This window comes from Zootoca vivipara, chromosome 8, assembly GCF_965207765.1.
Source record: "Zootoca vivipara chromosome 8, rZooViv2.hap1.1, whole genome shotgun sequence".
Classification (NCBI taxonomy): domain Eukaryota; kingdom Metazoa; phylum Chordata; class Lepidosauria; order Squamata; family Lacertidae; genus Zootoca; species Zootoca vivipara.
The window spans coordinates 80,107,976-80,131,684 of record NC_142591.1 but is presented as its reverse complement, the minus strand read 5'-3'; the positions used below and the strand labels follow the sequence as shown (position 1 = coordinate 80,131,684).

General features: G+C 43.6%; 1 protein-coding gene across 1 annotated transcript; it reads right to left on the bottom strand.

Moving 5' to 3' along the window:
• Positions 1 to 1,693: 1,693 nt before the first annotated feature.
• On the bottom strand, positions 1,694 to 22,792 carry LOC148684912 (solute carrier family 2, facilitated glucose transporter member 5-like). The gene is made up of 12 exons (XM_088675019.1): positions 22,622 to 22,792; positions 20,741 to 20,836; positions 19,225 to 19,376; positions 17,667 to 17,791; positions 16,550 to 16,702; positions 16,332 to 16,457; positions 15,523 to 15,710; positions 11,864 to 11,974; positions 5,140 to 5,241; positions 4,562 to 4,637; positions 4,311 to 4,438; positions 1,694 to 1,867 (listed from the first exon to the last, which is right to left on the bottom strand). Exons 1-12 carry the CDS (start codon positions 22,790 to 22,792, stop codon positions 1,694 to 1,696), a joined length of 1,602 nt encoding a protein of 533 aa, XP_088531145.1.
• Positions 22,793 to 23,709: the final 917 nt, after the last annotated feature.

The following is a 23,709-nucleotide window of genomic DNA, read 5'->3' as shown; positions in this document are numbered from 1 at the left end:
AAAGCCTCTCTCCCAGATATAATGAAGCTACATTGTCAGGATGCTGTCCACAGCTCCCGGCTGGTGGCCCAGGAAAGTATAAAAACAAGAAAAAATTTCTTACCATCGTTACTTATTTCAATATTTACAGAGGTAGGCTATAGAACCCAGCCTCTTGGATAATGGCATTGTCCCAAGTGAATCTCCACCCGCCCTCCCACTTCCTCATTCGTCATTCTCATCATCTCCTCTACGGGTGCTGCTGGATGCCCTCTGTCTTTGAGCTCTTTGCTCTCCTACTTTTAAGGCTAGCCAGGTTCTGGGAGATGGAGGGCCGGGGATGCTTTCTAATGACAACGTGTCAGCTGGGTGTTGTTCCAGCTCTCCTATGATTTCACAGCTTTCCCCCTCATCTGCCTCTGAGCTGCGACCTCCCTCAAACCCCTGTTGTAAATCTATACTGGAAGGGTCAGGATGAGGAGGAGGTCACCCCAACCTCTGCAGGGGTGTTTTGACAGAAATATTTGACGGTGAGCAGGGAAAAAAGCACACAAACTTACAGTCGTTTTCTATTACCAGCGAGTTGAAGGATAATTGAGCCACACCCTAAATTCTTTTGAAATAAGGCAAATGGAACTCTGAGCAGTGCTGCGGGAGCCAATCGGGGGAGGATATTGGAAGGTTCTAGAAGAAACTGTTGACAGTTGAGAACCAAGATGATGCATAATCACTGTGTACAAAGGAGACTGGTTTAGAATCGTACTCTCACAATCATTTAATGTGGATTAACTGGTGTGAGAAAGCAAGAATAGCTCACAGTGGCAAAATGACTGTTTCTGTTTCAATGCAAAAGTAAAGGGCAGACTTTTCAGCAATGACAGCAGGCAGGACCGTCTCAAAATATTTTGCTGCCAGAGGTGAAACAAAAATTGCTTCTAACTGATCCTCAAAGCTCTGAAGCAGGACAGAAGTTTTGAAATCAGGCTGATTTGCTTCAGATTGCTTAGGAAGAGAGCAGCTTCACTTCAGAAGCAGTCTGAATACCACCAAAGCAGTCTGCTTTAGCTCAGGATTGAGACTTCATTCAAGGTGGATCTACACCCCTGGTATATATGGGCAGTCTGAATTAAGCCAAGATTGGGGAGCCTTGTTGGACCCCAACTCCCATTATACATGACCATTGACTTGCTGATTCGGAATGATGGACCTTGGGTCCAATAACATCTAGAGGGCCACTTGTTTCCTCATCTCTGATTTCAGGCTTCCTCAGTATGAGTTAAGCATCTCCCCCTCTTCTCCTCACAGGTTTCCAATCAGACTTGCAAAGCCTCTTTCACATTCCCAAGCTGCAATTGCAGGCACTGAGCTGCAAGCCTGTCTCAGAACTGTATCTGCTTCAGCCCAGCCAACATATTGTTCACACAATGTTCACAAACAGCTACTAAGACCTGGAAGGGTGGTAGCTAGTGAGATTTAGACCTGCTGCTTTGTTGAAATCTACCCATGTTCATAGAATAACCTGAATATGGGGAGGGGAAAAATAAAATAAATAAATAAAGGTTGTGCCTTCAAACCAGGAGGGAAACTGCTTTTATAAGTATGTCACCTGGGCTAAGACAAGTGAAGGATAACCAGAAAGGCTCTCTTGAATTATTATTATTGTTATTTTAAAAAGAATTTAATAAACAAACTGCATGGGTTGCTTCCCAAGTTTCTACTTTTCTGTCGGTTTCTTAATATTTGTCTTCCTAAGCTTCTGGATTGCTATGATTCTTCTAATATCCACAAAGGTCCTATTCCTGGTTTCTGGGAAATTCTTGAAGATATAAAAAAACAGGCCTCCACAGAAAGGCAAGAACATAAGTAAGCTGAAGTTCCCGACTTTTACCTGGAGATGAAAAGGACAGAGTTGAGCATAATACAGAATTATATTCATCCATATTTCGCACAAATGTCACTCTGGGATCCTCCCCCCCCCCTCCCGAGCTCAAAGTGCTTCTAGACATGTGGTTCCCAACGTGGGGCATAAACCCCAAAGGGTGGCAATTTATTTATTGGGGGGGGGCAATTTGAGAATGAATTATTAACAGTGAATAGATATTAACTATTTTAACATGTGAATAGGAGAGAAGAAGAAGAAGAAGAAGAAGAAGAAGAAGAAGAAGAAGAAGAAGAAGAAGAAGAAGAAGAAGAAGAAGAAGTAGTCACGGGAGGTCCTTCAGGATTTTAGAGATGCTTAGGTGGGGCATGGCCAAACACTTTGATGGTGTTTCCTGCTTGGCAGGGGGTTGGACTGGATGGCCCTTGTGGTCTCTTCCAATTCTATGATTCTATGATTCAAAAAAAGTTTAGGAGCCACATGCTCTAGACCAGGCATGTCAAACTTGCGGCCCTCCAGATGTTTTGGCCTACAACTCCCATGATCCCTAGCTAGCAGGACCAGTGGTTGGGGAAGATGGGAATTGTAGTCCAAAACATCTGGAGGGCCGCATGTTTGACATGCCTGCTCTGGACCATGCTCTGCTGACACTTCATTGAGGTTCCTTCTGATTCTCTATCCTCAATCTGAGTTCCTGGTATAGGATAAGCTAGGGGATATTGCAGGGGGAGGGACAATAGCCCCTGCCCCCTGCGACCGTCCAGAATGCTGCTCCTGTCTTGCTTGGAGGAGCTATCAGGGCCACTATGAAATGTGGTCATCTCACCTATACCTGAGAGTGAGCACCTCCTCGGGGATGTTCTTCTCCACTACATTTAACAAACAGGCACCCCCAAACCCTTTAGCTTTGACCAGATGACTTTGCATTGGTGAACTGCTGGCTACTTCTTCATGCGCTACAAAAAGAGCCCTTCTACAGGTATGTTGGGTTGTAGCAGCAGGGGTCAGCTCGCTTGTCTCATTACTGCTAGAGCTGGACTCCTCAGAGAGTGGGTAAAACAAGTGATATCTATATATTGCTACTTCTTCCATCATCAGCGGTTCTTTTGAGCTCAGGGTACACAAGCACAAGGTTTGACGATATAAGAAGTATCTATCCTGCAACCCACTCAACCACTGGAAGTAGAGGATTAAGAAGTGTGTAGTAGGTTGGAAGCTTTCTTATGCAGAGTAGTAAACTCAAAGACTTCACATCTTCTCTCCAATCCCAGCAGCCACTGGGATAGTGTGGGGGGCAGGGGGAGCATGGTGCTCATTGCAAATTTCAGAATGAGAGCAACCAGGTGCTGCCACAACAGCCTCCCTCATTGAGGCTGGAGCTGTGGGGAGGGAAGGCGCACACAGGCTGCGGTTTCGGGGGGCAGCAGTTGAGCCTCCATCTCTTCACAGCTGGTGAAGGGATACCCCCACATGCCCCCCCCCTGGGCTGACCAAGAAGGAGGGGGGAAAGTTTTTTTTTTTTTTTTGCTAAGCCCACCAAGGAGGGAGGGAGGAAGAGGAAAGTGGGAAAGCAATTCTGGAGCCACGTTTGTTGGCCAGAACACCTTCTTGCAAGGAGAGGAGGGCAAGGCAAGACAGCGGTGCTCCTGGCTTTGCATTTCTCTCCCTTATCTCTGCTCCTAAGCAGAGTTATGGCTCCTAAATTGGGACTTCATTGCAAGGAGAGACTCCCTTGATTAGATACTGGCCAGCAAAGAGACCGACCAATGCCCAGTTCAGAGAGTTGCAATACTTGCCCTGTATTGGGCACCAGCAACCCATGCTACGCCCATGACAGGAGCTGAAGTTACATACTCCCTATTCCCTTCTATGGCTCTAGTGGGCTTTGCACTTGAGCACATACAGTCTACAGTAGCTCTGACTCTTTGGCTAAAGCAGTTCCTGGTTAAGGCCCAGAGCTCCAGGCAGCAGACAAGGATGAACACATAAAACTGCTTTGGAGAGAGTCAGACAACTTGTCCAAGAAGCTCAATACTTCTGACACTGCCTGGTAGCAGGTCCTTAGACAGAGGTCTTTTCCAGGAAATACCAGAGATACCAAAGATGGGGTCTCGGACTTTCTGCATACAAAACTATGGCTCCTTATCTGGATGCAAAAACAACTTGCTCAAGGCTAAGCACTGGTTTTCATGGCCAACTGGGCATTGGAATATTGTTCAGATGGTTTGAACCTTATTAGGAAATATGTACACCTTAAAAATGCCTTAACATTCACATTGAACAAAGCAAGAGACAAGAATGCTGACAAATCCATCCATCTGAGGTTATGGCTTCATATGTTGGGTTTTACTCGAGGGCTGGCTGGGTGGATAATGGTGAGGAACAGAGATGGATGTAGCTCACTGAAGCAAACTTTACATCCTGCATCAAACTGACTATCAATATCACTCACCACAATTTGAAGGAACACCATCATCATAAGAAAATGTGTGAACCACTGCACAAATCCTGCAATCACAAAGGCTGAGGCCCGTGACGACTGAAGGAACATTGCCACCACAACTACATTCGGAATTGGACCTTGGTGAAAAGAAAGGGTTCATGACATGGATCACCGTTTCACCATAGAACTCAAATATTCCTCTATCCAGTTAATATCTTGCCTATCATTTAAGGAGATCAGTACATAATGTGAGCAATTACCTGGCCCAATGGAGTGTGCTACGACAAATGCTTGGACAATAAAAAGGCTGAAATACGATATCTCTTTGATGACGGTCTGTTAGAGAAAGTAGGTAACATATCAGTTATGTACACGTTATATTGACATGTGCCCCTTATCTAGTGCAGAGGTAGTCAATGTGGTATCCTCTAGATCTTACTAGATCATCATCCCTCACCACTTTCCATGTTAGTTGGACTCTAACATCAATGGGATGGCAACCACATTGGCTAGAATTGCTGGCCAATTGTATACAGCAGGTGAGGAAAAACACCAAGATCTCTGTCTCTCTCAGTTCTTTTGCAACATCCATGACTTTCACAGACGGGAGACGATGTCCACTCTCAGCCATACCCTTCAAGCCTTTGCAGAAAATCCAAATGAATTGTATAAACCGAAGTAACTTTTAGCTCAAGTCTCCTTCTACAGATATACCCATCAGCATATACAGCCAACATTCGCATTTACTTTGTTGCTATTACATAGCACGGATTATAGAGGGAGCGAGAATGGGCTAAATGACAGCCCATTTGGTGATTCTCAACTCTAAATTACAAACCTCCATTTCCAGGGTCATGGTTAACAGAAGACAGCTGACTGTGCACACCGCAAAGCCAATGAGAAGCAGCACCCTTTGTCCCTTAGTATCCACGAGATACATCTAGAGAATATAGAGAGGAGGAAAGGAGATCCAGGAAAATACAATGCAACATAAATTAGCTTATATTGGTTCCTGTGAAACTGATAGAAAGCATTATTAAAGTTAATATTAGGAAGCATATGGATGAACATATCAGTGTGGCTTCTCGAAAGGCAAGTCCTGACTAACTAACCTTTAAAGAGTTCTTTGATAGTGTCAGTGTAAACAAGCAAATGCAATATAACCAAATTATGCGTTGGGGGGATATTTTTCAACATAACTTCACACCCTGTGAGAACAGGATGCTGTCCTAGATGGGCCCATCTAGAGTCTCCAATAAGAATATTTCAATGTTCCTATGAAGTGTGAGAGAGACCATTATGAGAGCAAATGAGGTGTGTAGTAAGTAGTGTTGGACTCAATTCCTTGGAGTATAAAATGAGAGTGCCCCATGCTCCTTGGAAGAAGGATGGGATAAAAATGCAAATAAAAGTTTAAAAGCCAGTGGTGTTATGCAGTGTGGGTTGGACTTTGGTAGAAACAGACCACAAGTCCGCTCCACTTTACCATGGGGAGGAGTTGTGGTGGACTTTGTAGCCACGCACTCCCCCGGGGGCGGGGGACATTGTTCTGCATTGCCGGGAAGATCCTGGCCACGTCATCATCCAGGTGGCCAGTCGGGACCCATTTAAACAGAGGCGCAAGCGGCCCACCTTCTTATAGCAAAAAAACTGGAAAGGAGAGAGGGTACCAATGATTCATGAATGGCGAGTAAAACTAGTAGAATTTATGAATTTGGCCAAGATGACAGCAGCGATTAGAAATATATCAAAACAAAAATGTAAAGCAGAATGGAAATATGTAGGAAATTATTTAATTTAAAAAATGTAAATACAAATTTGTTGACATGCTTTGATTGAAATGTATACAGAAAATATAGAATTTTTTAATGACGGGATTAGAGGAAAATATGGTATATAAATATATATGATGATTTTAGTAAATAAGAAGGAAATCTATAAGAAATTAAGTAAAATAAGATAAAGTAGGATAAAATAAAAATGGATAAAGGAAAGCGATGTTCAAATAATTGGAAGTCAGTTTTTTTAAAATTGTTTGTATATATGTTTTTCGTATGTCTTTTTTCTCTGTTCTCTGAATGTTTTTTCTGTATATGTTTTGTAAAAAAAAATCGCTTCTTTGTACTCTTTTTGATTTGTCTTTGTAATTTTTATAAAGTACATAAATAAAGTGGCTTTAAAAAAAATAAACAGAGGCGCAAGCCGGTGTGTGTGTGTTTCCTCTTGGCTCACTTCCTCAATCGTGTCAGATGGATTTCCCGCTTGCTGCGCTTGCTGCTCCGAGCTTGCTGCCCTTGTTGCCACCGCGATTGCTGCCTCGTCCCCGCTGCCCTTGTTGCCTCGTCCTCAGTGCGCTTGCTGCAACAACCACCATGCCTGCCGCCTCTTCCCTGCCTTTTCCTCTGCCTGCATAGAAGCCACACTTGATCCCCTCCATCGATCGCCGGAAAACAGCTGAGGAGTGTGGTATTGTTTGTATTTGGAGGAGTGGGTGTGCGCGAAAGCATTTTCTTTGGGGAGGAACTTTCGGGAGCTGAGTGTGTCTGGGTGGATTTAATCATTCTAAGGGGAAGGCTTGTAGGCTTCGCTCCTGTTTTTATTAACCATCATGCCGCCTGAGTACCAAGCCCTTTTGTCCCCCTTCGCTGTGTTCAAAATGCACTCCTTTTTTTCATTCATCCTTGACGCTCGTCTTTCGGATTTCCCGCGCTCTGATCTCTCTCTGCTTTTACTTTTGCTGAACACTTAGCTTTGGGTTGTGTATCGGCAGCAGGAACTAATTCCCTGGACATGGGAGGCTTGGTTGTGCAGTGCATCGATTCAGGGGTTTGCCTTGTCGTTTCGTTAGCCACTTGCACTTTGTATTCGTTTAGCGATCTCGCCGCTGCATCCACGTTTAATCTGCCTTCCGCTCTGCTGCGTTTGTCCTTGTTTTCGTTCCCGCCACATTTGGTTGTTGCTGGCTGCAGGGGGCAACATGAGGGCCGCCATAATAAAAAATGAGGGCCGCAAATTTTCACAAGGGCCATTTTGAATACACTATGTGGCCTCTGGAGGCTTGGTTTTTCCAGTGTTGTAACTTCCTGGGTATTATTAAAATATTATTAATAATAATAACAATAACTTTTAAAAAAAGGAATGAAAGAAAGAAAGAAAGAAAGAGAAAGAAAGAAAGAAAGAAAGAAAGAAAGAAAGAAAGAAAGAAAGAAAGAAAGAAAGAAAAGGGGAAGCACATATAGGTGCACTGGCGGGCAATTTAATTTGTCATTTGGTGGAGGCTTACTTTAATTTTAAGTTATTTTGTGGTCAGGGTTGCTTGTGGGGGCTCTGGTCTGGGTTTTTGTTTTTGTTTCCCTGGTGCAGGGTTAATTTCAATTTTTATAATTAAGGGTATGGGTTGTTCATGGACACTGTGTTTGCTTCTGTGCTTCATGCAATATTATTAAAGCTGCATTTGGCTATGCTACCCTGCAATTTTATTAAGGGTTGATTAAGTTTACAGTTATATCGGATAAAACAAACAAACAAACAAACAAACAAATATATATATCTTTGTGTGGATTAAGAAGTTTATTAGAGTTTGCAATCTAACAGAGGGTTGCAGGATTATTTGAAGCTTGTTAATTTAAATCAAGGTTCAGAATTGATTAGGATTGCATGTTGCTACGCCATCATGAGATTCTCTAGGGGTGCAAGCGTTTGGGCTTTGCAGGATTTATTATTTGTTCTGAATTCTTTATCTGGCTTAATTATTGTTTTCATAGTACTTGCCCCAATTGTTGCTATTGCATTCACTTAAGATATTTGGCAGCTAAATAAATGCATGGAGTCTTTTCTATTTGCTTATACCCCAACTGCATTTGGTGGATACAGTGCTTAGTTAGCTTGCAAGTTGTGTAGTAATAATTAGGCAGTGCTGCACTAATTTAGGTAGAGGGGAGCTTTGTTTGGACCTCATGGTGCCAAAGAAGAATCAGGTTTCTGTTGCTGCTGGCACTGGCACAAAATGAACAACTCGGTCCCAAGCGGCCCAGGCAGGCAAAGGTTCATTCATCACTGGCAGGGCAAGCCATTGGGCAATTAGGGTCTACATTGGCTAGTAGAGCAAAAAATCCACATGCATTGCACAAGGTTTTTTTTTTACTGAATTTGATACCATGATGCAACGGTTCCGGCCGGAGGATGAGGGTCAGGATTCAGACAATCAGTCTACCCCTGGTTTTATTCCTGATTCTGTAGTCAGCGGTTCCTGTATTTCTCGGGTTAACGAGGAGTCAGAAGAGATGCCAGGGACGTCCCAGGTGCTGTTTAGTTAGGTCCAGCTGTCCAGCTCAGTATCCCAGCCTAGGTCTGCACCTAAGTCCCACGCTAAGCAGCCCGCCACTGCATCACATATACAGCACACAAAAAGACCTTCCACAACTGTTCAGCAAGGTCCAGTGGTGCAGTCTCGGTGCTCCAGCACCAGGGGCATGCGAAGCACAGCCGGGCAGCTTTCTTCCTCCCTTTCCCAGGTGCCTGATGGACAGCATCTTCAGTTAACATCTTCTTTTAGTGTTGTGCAGGATAACCCCGTGTCACAGGTCCCTGGGGATGAGGAGATGAGGGGAATGCGCTCCTGTTTCAAGAGGCTGCCCTGGCTCCCAGAAAACGTCGGCATGAGAAGCATTCAAGTAAGAAGAGCAAGAGATCCAGGAACGATGGTGCTGATTCAGATTCAGGTACTTCCTCTTCTTCCAGCTCTGATTCTGATGGTGAGGAGTCTATGGATTGTTATTGGGGCCAAGGCGAGGGGGTTCCTGGTTTTCCTTTATGGGCATGGAAGAGGAGAGCTAATTTCCATCGGAAAAGGTTGGGTGGGACCTTGGAATGTAAGGATGGGGCCCTGGTGGACGATGTTAAGTTTTCCACTAACAGACCTAAGGACATCATCCTGGGTAACCACCTGTCTTCAAAAACCGGGGCCAAAAGTCTGAATGGTGAATATGTGGACATTTTTAAACTAGTCTTCCGCGATGAGCTCCACGATAAGTCAGAAAGGAAACGTGATTATGGCAAATGTAAATATAGGTCTCCCAGGGTTGACTAAATGTTTGAATATTGCTTAAATAGCTTCCAAGTTTTTTTTTCCTGTGTAGTAGCTGCTGCTTATCCTAAGAGAGCCATGCATTTGATAGTCTACCAATTGCTCGTGTGGACGTCGTACACAATGGCTGGGGAGGCAGCGGCCATTCGGTAAGATAAGACTTTTCGAAGAAATGCCACACTGTTACCGTTTGCATGCTGGGATCAGGTCGTCCAGTTCATTTGGCTTACAAACGTGGGTCCTCATATCGAATAGAAGCCTCTGGGCCAAGGTAAATTCACAAAATCAGATATCAAAAAGGACCAACTCCGAAAAGTGTGCTGGGAGTTTAATAAAGGCTTATGCCAAAGGCAGAATTGTAAGTATTTGCATGAGTGTGACAGGTGCAGCAATTCTAGGCTGCATCAATAGCAGTATAGCATCTAGATCTAGGGAAGTAATAGTACCACTGTATTCTGCTCTGGTCAGACCTCACCTGGAGTACTGTGTCCAGTTCTGGGCACCACAGTTCAAGAAGGATACTGACAAGCTGGAACGTGTCCAGAAGAGGGCAACCAAAATGGTCAAAGGCCTGGAAACGATGCCTTATGAGGAACGGCTTAGGGAGCTGGGTATGTTTAGCCTGGAGAAGAGAAGGTTAAGGGGTGATATGATAGCCATGTTCAAATATATGAAAGGATGTCATATGGAGGAGGGAGAAAGATTGTTTTCTGCTGCTCCCGAGAAGTGGACACGGAGCAATGGATTCAAACTTCAAGAAAGAAGATTCCACCTAAACATTAGGAAGAACTTCCTGACAGTAAGAGCTGTTCGGCAGTGGAATTTGCTGCCAAGGAGTGTGGTGGAGTCTCCTTCTTTGGAGGTCTTTAAGCAGAGGCTTGACAGGCATATGTCAAGAATGCTTTGATGGTGTTTCCTGCTTGGCAGGGGGTTGGACTGGATGGCCCTTGTGGTCTCTTCCAACTCTATGATTCTATGTGTCTTGGCAATCACCTGGTGGTGTCTTGTTATAGAGGAAAGCAGCACTTTTGTGGGGGCAGGGGGTCACACCAGCACAGCAGGCAGGGTGGGCAGCCCCCCGCCCCTGGGGGTGCCCGTAGGCAATAATTCTCTATCTCTAGCCTTCGCACCCACCAGGCTTAGACCTCTTCAAACCCTTCTAGACTTACACCCAAATAGAGTAGCAGCAAATTACCTGTGGGAGGGTTTCTCAGAGGGTTTTAGAATTCCAGTTTCATTCACTCCTGACACAAAGGATCCACCTAATCAAAGGTCAGTAAGGGAAATGCCGGAGATAGCAAGGAAGAAAATAACCAAGGAAATTGCAGCAGGGCAGGTTGCTGGCCGCTTCAGTAGCCCTCCTATCCCTAATTTACATGTCTCTCCTTTGGGGATTGTGCCTAAGAAAACTCCAGGGGAATATCGTATGATTCATAACATATCTCATCCAAGAGGAGGCTCAGTAAATGACGCTATCCCGGCAGAGCTCTGTTCGGTGAAGTATGCCTCTTTCGATCAGGCCATAAAGCTTATTCGGACTTTTGTGTAGGGGGGCGCTACTTGCAAAATGTGACATTGAATTGGCTTTTCACCTCCTTCTGACACATCCTCATGACTTTTGATGGCTAGGCTTTAGGTTTGAGGGATTCTATTACGTAGATAAAGCAATGCCTATGGCTTGTTTATATCTGAATGAAGATATCCTTCACTATGGAAGAACCCACATATAAACCACAGATATTGAAGCATGGTGTGCCTTTGAGTTTGCACATTTAGCCAACATGGTACTCCCTAAATCTTAAGGATTCCCATCAGCTCCAGCTAGCATGGCCAATATTCAGGGATAAGGAGAAGGTGCAGAGAAAGTTCAGTAAGTCAGTAATAAATGAACTCAGTAATAAGGTTCAGTTGTTCAAAAAGTCGCAATATCTGAAGAACAACAGATTGGTTTCCCCTGTTGTGTAAAATTGCAGCTTATAGGATATATTTTTAGCACAGAAAATTTAAATTTAACTTGACTTTCTTAAGGGAATTTTGAGAACTGTGGTTCTTCTGCACTAGGGGCTTCTCCTTACAGTTAGTCTAGATTTGAAATTCATTTGTCTGGGTACTTTTTATCTTATTACCCCTCCTCATAAATTTACTAATGGAATGAAAAGAAGTGTTCCACTTAGTTAATATGAATGTATCCCACAAAATGAAAGAAACAAATAAGCAAAATTATTTTTGATACAAAAAACAAAAACAAATGCCCAATGCAAACTAACATACAGGTACTGTGTGTAAATAACTATGATTCTCTTACAAGAATGCTCAGAGAACTCTCATAATACTGTCATTAAAAAAAGGTTTATTTTTCATGGGGCTGTCTTTTTTTTGGGGGGGGGGGAAGACTGTGACACTTAAATTTCTTCCCTTTGAAAAACAGTGAGTTTCAAGATTCAGAAGGAAAGAGACAGAAGTGGAAAAGGCTTACCGCGACAAAGAGTGCTATTAAGCCAGTAGCAATCATTGCCAGACGAATGTACGGGATCGTTTTTTCTCCTCCCCCTGCAGTCAGCCAGATTAGATCTAAATAATAGTGCACCTGAAATCAGAAAAGAATAATCATTAGTCTAATAAGAAAGGAGGGGATGCGGGTGGCACTGTGGTCTAAACCACTGAGCCTAGGGCTTGTCGATCGGAAGGTCAGCAGTTCAAATCCCCACGACTGGGTGAGCTCCTGTTGCTAAGTCCCAGCTCCTGCCCGCCTAGTAGTTCGAAAGCACGTCAAAGTGCAAGTAGGTAATGTTAAAGACCGGCAAGGCTGAACCTGGCTGTAAATGCCAACTATACCTATTGAACTCAGCAGAGTAGCGCAGGCACAGCGGAAACTTCTTGGTTACAAGATGAAGGCAAGTTGCAAGAACACAGGAACTCACTGCAACAAGGTCAGCAGTTCAATTCCCCACGATGGGGTGAGCTCCTGTTGCTCAGTCCCAGCTCCTGCCCACCTAGGAGTTCGAAAGCACATCAAAGTGCAAGTAGATAAATAGGTACCGCCCCGGCGGGAAGGTTAACGGAATTTCCGTGCACTGCTCTGGTTCGCCAGAAGTGGTTTAGTCATGCTGGCCACATGACCTGGAAGCTGTCTGCAGACAAACGCCAGCTCCCTCGGCCAGTACAGCGAGATAAGCACCACAACCCCAGAGTTGTTCATGACTGGACTTAACTGCCAGGGGTCCTTTACCCTTCTTCTTCTTTTTTTCCAAATAATTTTTATTCATTTTCCAAATACAAATTCACAAAAAGCAAAACAAAAACTCAGAACAAGGAAAGAAAAACAAATAAAAAGACAAAAAATAAAAATAAACACATCTCAAATCTTATATTGTTTACTTAACAATGTTGACTTTCTCAATTCCCCCCTCACTGGGTCCATTTTATAATTCCAGTTAGGCAGTTTTCATCTTATATCTTAAATTAATCTAACACATTTTATCATTAACACTCAAATATTCTATTCTAAAAATATCATCTATTCTCCACCAATAATTAATCAATTTATCCAAATCAAAAATTATTTCCCCTTCCTTCTCTCTTCTGTTTCTCCCCTTAGCCTAGAGATTTTTACCAAGAACCTTCCATAAATTTAAATATTAATTCTTATATCATACTAACATTTAAACCCATTATAACAAATTTAACCCCCCTTCCCCTGAACTCAGGGTCTCCCAGATTCTTCAGTGAGTTCCATCTAAATCAATCAAGAAAGTTACATCCATTACTACCCCTCACCCCACTCCCACCCTGTCCCAGCCTATCCATCATTCTTCCTCAATCATCCCCTGATGCCTCCCCAATTCTTCAAATGCTGTAGTACAAAACAATCCAGCAATAATTTCATTTTCCAGCCCTTTCTCAGTTTTTATTCCCTTTAGATCCTGACCCCAGTATGGATCCTGCCCTCCCTCTCTCACTGGGAGGATATTACTCCATGCTAGTTCTTCTTTGGTGACTTCTTGGATCAAACAGATGTTCTGCCACCACCCCCCATCACTGGGGGAACAATATTCCATGTATCTTCCTCCTTTTTAAAAAAATCAATTACACTGTTCCTCTTGCTTGACTTCGCTCTCTGTTAGAGATAATCCTTTTTCTCTGTCCTGACAATTCTGATTCCTTTCACGCCAATCTGTATTACTTTCACGCAACAATATATTATTTTGCCGCAATTCATTTCTCAAGTCCAACAGCAATTCCAAAAGTTCCTTCTGAAAGTCCAGGCCATCAGGTGATGTTGTGGCTACAGGCATCCTGTTCATCTCAGATTTCATGGGAACAGAGCAGAGCAGGAAGTGGAGCAGATTGTATTTCCAAAAACATCAGAAACTGAGTTTATATCCAAACTGGTTATAGTCTCATTTTTTAATTCTTCTTCATGTCTTAAAATTCTTGTGTCTGTTTATGAAAAGAGCAATTATCAAACTTCTTATACACAGCCTTATAGTTTACATAATTGACAGTTTCTTTCTATTGTGATGTCATAATGGCAGCTTGCTGAATCCTCCCGGGACCCGACTTCAGTTTCCAGGGGGATTTTCCCCAGTCCAAATAAAAAAAATTGCAGGGATTTTGATGAATTTAATCCTTCTCCCCTTTACCCTGCCTCCGGGGGAAGGTGTTAAGTCCAATCCTTGGTAATTAATAGGTTCCTTTCACTTTCCAAGCTATAGGCAAATTAACAGCATTACGGTCCTCTCAAAGGGGGAGATCGACTTCCTTTTTGAATCTCCTCCCATGGCCAATTCATTCCAATTACTAAAAAGATTTCTTAAATTTCTCCTTTTACTCACGGTATCCAATGTCTTCATTTTTTTTTTCAATTTTTAGGAAGAACCGATCGCTGTTGCCTGGCAGGATCACAGCTTTGTGCCTATGAGATAGCTATGCTCTGATGCGCAGTGTTAGCTCCAAACCCCCTGCTCTCTCACCGCCCAAAAATAGGCTAGTCGAGGGAGGGGGGAGCTTGCTTCTGGCATCTGCCAGATCCACGTCCCCAAAACGCTCAATTCGGGGTTTCTTCTGGGGGCTGCTGCGCTGGAGCAGTCCCCCCTTGCCTCAGAAGCACCACGTTCCCCTCAGCTGAGGAGAATGGCACCCGCCATTGCTGCCCGATTGGCCGGAAGTCCCCCTTTAGCTTTTTTTAATCTGAAAGGAAGGAGCAACTGGTGGTGACTCAAGATTTTGAGGAACCGAAGAATCCTGTTTAGGGTTTCCTTAGGCATCTGGTTGGCCAATTTGAGGAACAAGATGCTTGTAAGGGTTTAAGCTTTTCTCAGCCCCAACTATAAATGCTAAGGAGACCCTTGGGTAAGCCTTGGTCTTGGCTAGAGGGGACGTTGTATCCTCTACCTGCCCTTCCTTGGTTAAGATTATCCTGTTGAAGGGATCCGGGTGGAGTGGCTTCTGTCTGAAGCCCAGAGAGAGACTAGGGCCATGCCACTCCTCAAACTGGGAACCCTCAGGGGGTACCCATTTGATGTAGATCATAGGTCTTCCCCTAATGGTGGTTTCTCCAAGCAGGTTGGCGTGATATAATATGATATAGTTTGGTTTCACCCAATGCCTGTTCCAAACCACTCACATCTGTAACTAATAAAATTTTTGCCCTATTTGATCCCATAAAACCATAAGCTGTTGTCTTGTCTGATTTATCACCCTTAAGGAACTGCAAGGTCATGGGGTCTTGGCCCACAATTAACATAGTACACTCAAAATTTCAGAAAGCCCAGTGATAATCTTTTCCACTGCATGATTCAAGTTAAGCCAAACTGATCTCAGTGCTCTGTAGCAATCAAACACTTACTCCCAGAGAATACCATATTTCCCATAGAGTCTGACTATAACTTGTGCATGGATGGAGAACTTGTTGTTCTCCAGGTGTTATTGGACAGCAGCTCCTAGCTGTGACAGATGGACATTGAAGTCCCAACAAAGCCCACAGAGTAGCTCCCTGAGTAGAAATAATTTGGCTTATGTCTAGAGACAAACAGTGATGATTGGTGCTGCAGCCATTAAACGTTATGAGCTCTCATTTATCTGGCTCCACCTCTAAACATTTTTTTGGGGGGGGGGAGGCATTGCCTTCCTTACCGCACCAATGCCGTCAAGCTGTGCAGCACTCGTCAAGGCAACTATGATGATGACCTGCAATCTCAGGTTTGGGGATGATAGCAGTTTAACAGCAGTCATGTTCTTTTCTGCTTTCTCAAAGAGTTCCTCCTGACGGAGTTCGTTCATTTCATTCTCCACATCATCCTTGCCTCTTAGCACCTTCAGTTCTGCATGGGAACAGAGGCAGAAAGGGTTTGGATTCAGCAGAATAAAAGTCTCAGAAGAATGAGGATATTGTTAAGAAGGAAGCGGGAAGTCCAGAGGGTCAAATTTCTTTAGAATGTGTGGGAGTTATTTAAAATGGTCAGTATAAATGTTCAGTTAGAATATACAACAATGATTGGTAATAATATCTAAGAGAGCCAAGGGGATGCCACTGTGGTGAATGAACGGAGTTAAGGAACTATTCAAAGCAAAAAAAGGACTTGTTTCAGAAAATGGAAGTCATACACAAATGAAACTAAATCTTGCAGAGTGCATTAGGTAGTAGTGGGGAGCAGTCAGCAATCATTGTGGATGTTTGGCTGCATTCAGACAGGACTTTATTCCACTTCCTGGCATTTATTTACCTGATAATTTCCATAATTTATGTAACCCTTCCCACAACCTAAAAGTCTCTTTTGGATATCTAGCAGAAGGTTAGCATTCCTTGTCAATTGCTTCCAGAAAAAAATCTGCTTGCAACTCCATTAACTTTGTGGGGGGGGGACCTCTTCAGCCTGATGCATTCTCATGGCTATGTATGATGCTCACACTCAGAAATCTCAATACAGATCAGGGTATCATACCTTCCCTTGCACTCTCTGCATTCTTCATCTGAATGAACAGATACCTCGGACTTTCAGGAAAGAAGGGTAGTAGTATGATCAGAAAAACTGGCAAGACCCCAGAAATGCCCATCACAATCACGTAACCTGTGCAAGAAGATAGAGTGACGGCAATGTGGAGAAACTGTGGCCATGTGTTTGATCTCATATAAATCAAAGGATTAATTTCTCTTAATTACCTCCCCGAATCTTAAATAATTCTTCAAAAACCAGTAGCTGACCCACAAGGATGCCCAAAGCATAAAATAGCTGTGACACCATGATGATGGCTCCCCTCACGCTTCCAGGGGCGATCTCTCCAAGATACAGAGGAACAACAACGGAGATTAGTCCTGATTAATTGATAAATAAACAGATAAATCACAATGAGCATGTATTATGTGCAAAATGTATGAACAATCCTGAGGCTCCAGATGGTCGCGCAAGTAATAATTCATGTCTCCAAAGTGACCTTTTGTAAAATTCTGGAAGATGTCATTGACTGCTGAGTGGAACTATTAGGAGGCATGAAATCACATGCCATAGATATGGTAACACCACCCAGTTGTAACTCTGAACCAAACCGCCCCCCCACAAGGGTGTACAGACAGGTTTTTCTCAGCAGCTGCCTCTCAACTTTGGAAATTTCTTTTGTTGGAACCTGCCCAGAGCCTGTAAATGCCCAGAGAAATGACATTAAATCATTTAATTCAAACTAATAGTGTTGGCTACTGTTAAGGTAGCAGGACTAGCCAAACTGATAGTAGTGGACTACAATTCACATACAATTCTCTGACTATTGGCCATGGAATAGCTATTGGCTGGGACGGATGGAAACTACAGTCAAAGAACCTCCAAGGTGTTGTGTTCGTTGGTACAATAATTAGTAACTAATTATTAATAACTAATTATTAGTAACTAATAATTATTAGTAGTAGAAACTAATAATTAGTAACTAATAACTAATTAACCCAACGCTTTGGGACATCACATACTTTATTTTTAAATAATAATAATTCTGCACAACAATTCCTCTTTTTGTATTTTACAGAAATGCTTTTTCCAACTCATGGTCCTATAGAGTTTCAGTGTCATCTCTTCCTGTTACCCCATCTTGGTGGCCTATCTGAGCCACAACACTGGTTTCCAAAGTCCATTAGGGAGATGCGTGTGAAAACGAGACAAACTGATACTGCTTTACTTGGTTCTTTGGCAGCCCGACCTCCAAACTATTGCTCAGTGTCTCTGCTCAGCTCAGTCTAACAAGATGAATTCTACAGAGAATGCCAAACTACTAAACCTCGGACCTTGACTCACCTGTGCATAGTCCAGTGTAGAAACGTACAGCAATTGTGAATTCATGGAGATTTACTGTATCACCAACAGCCAATAGGACAGGGGGGATAAGACTCAAATAGGTGGTTATCTTCATAGCACCTCTCCTGAAAAGACAGTGAAAGGGGGCAGTGAGGTGGGAAGATGCCAATATATGATATCATAAAAGGAGGAAAGGGTGAAGAGGAGCTATAGAATTACAAGAATCTCCTAATCCCTTTATAGATTATTTGTTCTGCGTTTGCTAGTAATGGAAGGAAACATGGACCCACAGAAGGCCCTGGAACTTCTACTCCCAAGCACTGTAAAATTACTCACACACTTTCTGTATCTTAATACATTTCAGGAGGCATTGCTCACCCATTTCCACCAGAGCTAGAAACCTGCTGTCATGCTGGATAAGAGCTCTTAATCGAGGGATGCTGATGACAGAAGATGGGATCTTCTGGATGTAAACATGTGTTCTGCCACTAACTTCTGGGTTCTTCCTCAGATGTAGGGTATATTAGAAAATCTGCTGGTGTGTGTTAGATAATGTCTTAAGAACCAAATTGATCAAAACCACATTGGTGGGATTATCTTTTAATTGGTAGGCATGTTTCTGACTGTCAGAATTTTCACTGCCACTACTGCAGTGGCTCACATGATCAGATGACTTCGTCTGATATCACTGTGTGTGTCAGCGGAAGTCTAGCCGAAAGACTCCCGCCCTTTTCTCTCTCTCCAGCTAGAAGGGTAGAGAGGATCTGTGAGAAGAAGCTCACACAGAATCCTGTGTTTCTTCTGTTTCTTTTGCTGTAAGTAATAAATTACGTGATGCAACAATTCCTATACAATTTTGCTTTTGCTGAATCTGCTAATGGTTTATAGCGTGCACATGTCACTTGGATGTGTGCCAATGCTTTATACGGGACTCGGTCTTAAAACAAAGCTTTATCAGCTGACAATAAGCACTCACACTTTATATATGGGTGCCCTTTCTAGGATCGCGCGCTGGGCTACAGTTCCCAGGGTAGTAGATAGGGGCTGGCTTGCTTCTCAGTGGTATTATTCGGAGGTTCACACCCAGCCTCAGTAATCAAGTTTCTTGCTGGGAGGTGGGCCCAGCCCCATTTATAAATAGGGGGTGGAGCTGACATTAGCCAGGCAGTCAGCTCTGGAGATTCACCCTCCCTACCCTCCCTTTGTTCAATGTTTTCTTGTTTGCAGGTTAACTTTTTCTTCCTGTTTAGCGGGCGCTGCTCCGGTCTTTGACTGCCGTGCCTGGTCACGCAAAGGGTTTGCAGGTATGATTCCATGGACCCAAATCTATCTCACTGAGTCTCTCCCTGCCACACACCCCTTCTCGATGTGTCTTTGCCCTTGCCTAAAATCCCATCTAGCTAAAGTGATGATATTGCATATTTGATTAGCTAAAGTGATGATATTGCATCTTTGATCAGCTGTTACTGTGGGCATGCAGGTCAGCAGCACCTATCTGTCCCCCTTCCCCACCATCCTACGGGCATGTCATTCACCAGTCACAAATTTATCTCAATACCTGCCATATCTATTGGCCAGAAAACCAATAGGAATCGTCCCAAAAATGGCTCCAAGTGGAAATAAAGCAATGGTGATAGCCACAATGTACATCTGAGAACCTGGATCTTGCATCTCTTCAAAGGTTGTTATGTTGAACAAGTCATGCAGCAGCTAAGGGAGAAGCAGAATAAATGCTTGAGATTAGGACTGGCCATGTGGCATGAGATCATGTGGCAGCAGAACACGAGAGCCTGGGACCAACTGAATGATGGCCAAGGATCTGCAGGCAATTATGGGATGCCCAGAGAAAGTTTTTGCATGTCTCTCCCACTCACATTGAGAGCTTGGACGCAAAGCAGTGAACTCCTAGGGGCTGAGGTCCCTTTCCCCCCACCAATAAACTGTTTTAGGGGGGCAGAACAGTTTGTGTGCACTGCATCTTGTGATCAAGTTGACACCCTGCTAGGAGATATCACAAAACTTTTGTCCACACTTTCACCAGTGAAAATAGGCAAATATGTGCCTTTTTACATATCTAGACTCAAAGAGCAAGGAGCACTGTCCTTTTTGCCTTCTATATTCTACTTTTATTTACTGAGCAGTAGCTTGTCATATACTGGCTTTAAAAGCAGGATGCATTAGCAAATTGACAATAACTATCTCCTCTCTTTCACCCCGGTATGGTTCCCCTTCATCACATACACAGCCCAACAAGAGAATGAAAAAATCCACCAACAGCATACGAATCAGTATGGTCAACCTGACCCAAAACACTCACACACCCCACTCACACACAAAACAAAGACCACCACAGCCAACCACAAAGGATCAACCATATCCTAGGCAAACCCCAACATCTCTCACCATCAAAAGAAAACAAGTGAACAGTAGAGAACCTACACGAGTGACGCTGACAGAACCCCCCCCCACACACACCTATTAAGCAAAATAGAAACATTGTCACCCCACCCCACCCTCACCCCGTCTACTTTCCTTCCCCTCTCCTCACCAATGTCTCAACAAATGAAACTGATATGTAAAAATTCTAAGAGAGACATTGCACATATCCTTGTAAACCAAGAAAACCCTTAATATTTTTTTTAAAAAAAACTATCCCCTCTCTTTTTTTGGGGGGGGGGAACTTAAGAAGGAAGTTTGTATGAGTCTCTCTCTCTCTCTCTCTCTCTCTCTCTCTCTCTCTCTCTCTCTCTCTCTCTCCCTCTCCCTCTCCCTCTCCCTCTCCCTCTCCCTCTCCCTCTCCCTCTTTCTCTCCCTCCCTCCCTCCCTCCCTCCCTCCCTTCCTCCCTCCCTCTCCCCCTCTCCCTCTCTCTTCCTCTCTCTCTCTCTGTGTGTGTGTGGAGAGAGAGAGATTTGCAACAGTGACTTAGTTTGGGATCTGGCTACACCAGTGCCAGCCTATGTTCCCTGTCAATTTATCCCAGATGAAATGTGATGGTCAACAGATAAAAGGTCTCCCAGGCCCACAATAACCATGCCTGCTTTAAGAAGCCATTTGCAACACAGGGCTATCTTACCACAAAAGGGGTGTAGAGTAACCACATATTGTATCCATATTGTGCACTAATCAAGCAGGCAGCCATTGAAACCCAAATAAGCCTCCTTGTGACATCCTGTGGAAGAAGAAGAAGAAGAAGAAGAAGAAGAAGAAGAAGAAGAAGAAGAAGAAGAAGAAGAAGAAGAAGAAGAAGAAGAAGAAGAAGAAGAAGAAGAAGAAGAAGAAGAAGAAATGTGATGAGAATGTACAGGGCAGAATACTTATATTAAGTAATCATTGATTAACTACAGTTATCACTAAAATGATTCTAAACTGAAAGAGAGTGAAACATTAAGACATTATTTTATAATGGCAACATTTGTGTACTTTGGCTACTTCAGCTGAACATGATCATCATTGCCACACCATCTCTTACTAGCCATGATGGTTATTACCTCCTGTTTTATTTTATGTATTTATTTCTCTTTATTACATTTATAGACCACCTTTATCTTCCAAGGATCTCAAAGTGGTGCTGCGTAGTTCTCCTCCTCTTCATTACATCCTCACAGCAACCCTGTGAAGTATGTTTTGTTTTGTTTTATTTATTTATTTGTTTGTGATTAGTACATTTATAGACCACCTTTATCTCCCAAGGATCTCAAAGTGGTGCTGCATGGTTCTCCTCCTCTTCATTACATCCTCACAACAACCCTGTGAGGTAGGTTGGCCTATGTGATGGTGGCTGGCCCTAGGGCAAGGCTGAGTGGGGATTTGAACCCTCCTCTCCTAGGGTGCCAGCCCAACTGTCTAACCATTACGCCACAGTGGCTCTACACTGTTGGAGCCAGGTCATGCTTCAGAATACCAGTTTCTGGAAACTATAGGAGGGGAGAGTGTTGCGCTCGGGTCTTGCATTGGGGCTTCTCATCGGAATCTGGTTGGTTCAGTGAGAATGGGATGCTGGCCCAGGTAGGCTACCGGCCTGATCCAGCAGGTTCTTATTATCAGCACACCAACCATTAACTTGGGCCTTTGAATGGCTTACCACCATATTAAAAACCTGAATACAAGTTGAAAACAAGAAACATACCAGTGGTGATGTAAAAGGTCAGTGGTAAACAGTACAAATGCAAGGTAAAACAATCCAAAACTCAGAGCAAACCCAACAACATGAAATCAACGTAACTGCACCCTAAGAGCAGTATAGGAAAATGACTGTAGTTCAATTAAATTTTAATTTAAGTTTAAATTTTAAATTAATGTGCCTGGAAGAATACAGAGATATTCACTGCCTAAAAGAAGTCTCTCTGGGAAGGACAACCAAACCCTGCATGGTCCTCCATGGTGGAGAAACAGATGGAGCTCACATCTCTCTCTACCCGCACACCCCAGAATGGCTCTTTGCAAGACTTGCCCTGCTGCTGCAGAGCTTTCCGTTCCATTCACTGTGGACAGGTGGAAGAAAAATTGGTGGGATCCTTGCTGAGTGTAGCTGAGAAGGGGATGAGATGGTTCAGCATCCACTGAATCCCATGCTGGCCCTACTGCTGTCGCTTGATGGCATCTGGCATGATCTATGGCCAAATGCCAGATTATCTCTAGGGTGGGGTGACGCAGAGCAGGCTTTTGCCTTCCCCCAGCCTTCTGATCCAGCCAGCATTCATGGAGGAACTATGCAGCTCCATCTTGCCCTACTGCTGCTTTGCTTGTGTTTGGATTGCTCCAGAAGTCTGAATGCCACCCAAAGTACTGTATGCTATATCGTACAATTGGTTTACATTCCCTGTCTGAACCTTGGGAAATGATCTAAACCATGCTTAAAGGAGAGCCATAGATAATCTTGGGAAACAATTACAGAACAACATGGGTTTTCAGTTTTTTAGAAACTCGGTGGATTTCACAGATTCTTCAAGCTCACCTCTCTCCTGGTTCCTGCATTGGGTGCAATGGATTCACTGAGTTCACTGAGTTCACTGATTTCACTGGGTTCTCTGGATTCATCGGGTTCACCGGGTTTTTTGGGTGTTTTGGGTGTTTTGGGTGTTTTGTGTTTTCTGGGTGCTTTGGATGCCGCCTGCTTTTTCTTCATGGTTTCTTTTTGAGAGTCAGGAAAAATGGCTGACCTGTCGGAGAATAAGAGAGTGCTATTGACATAACATAACTATCTCAACTAATTAAGAAGTACAGAAGAGGATCAGACCAGCATTGCAATTTCCAGCAGCAGCCTGCCAGATATCTTCGCGGAGGTTACAATCAAGGCATGGAAGTGTGACGGGCTCTGTTTTTGTGTGTCTCTTGCAATTTCCCTGCTATACAGCCTCTGAAGTTATTCCATTTGTGTGTTAGGGCTAGCAGTCACTGATAGACTTGGCCTCCTCTATGAGCTTCCTCATCCCTAGCCCCCCCTCTCTCAATGGTACAGTGGAAGGGAAGTGGAGAAGCCTATATTTTTGGACATGCCTAGGAGGGCACTTATGGGGGTCTCCTACACTGATTTGCCACTACCACAGTGGCCATCACCACATCTTTTGTTAGTTGAAATATTGTGGGAAGGAATTGCTTTGGTCATTGAACACTGGTTATTTGAACATTTCAACAAAGCCCAAAGTTGTAGAGAGTTCATGTGCTGCTATTGCCAGTGTTCTTGATTACGTCCGTAGGTTGTTTAATTAGCCAAAGGCCTGGGAGAAGAAAGGCATTAATGCATTCTCCCCTCTACATCATTTTCTACTTATCTTGGGTATGTATTCTCAAAGAGGTGGACATCTCACCAAATGGGATGACACCCTCCTTAATAGCTGGGAGCTATTTGGGGACCCAACAAGTTGGAGGGTATGCCATCCTAGAAATCTTAAATATCCTAGAAAACCCCAAATTAACAAATGGCAATTCCAAAATACCAAGCAGAAATGGAAGTGGGAGAAAACATAGAAACCATGGTTCAATCCATGGCAGACACACTCCTCTGCCTACTGGGGGGGGGGGAGTGTTACCAATAAATGCTCC

Bases quoted from the DNA above. Each gene is read 5' to 3' on its own strand.
- LOC148684912 (XM_088675019.1), bottom strand. From the start codon at position 22,792: ATGAAGAAAAAGCAGGCGGCATCCAAAGCACCCAGAAAACACAAAACA. The intron at 15,711-16,331 runs GTATGATACCCT...GTTCCCATGCAG, and splicing joins TGCAGAGAGTGCAAGGGAAG to AACTGAAGGTGCTAAGAGGC. The intron at 1,868-4,310 runs GTGAGTGATATT...TTTCATCTCCAG, and splicing joins TGGTGTTCCTTCAAATTGTG to GTAAAAGTCGGGAACTTCAG.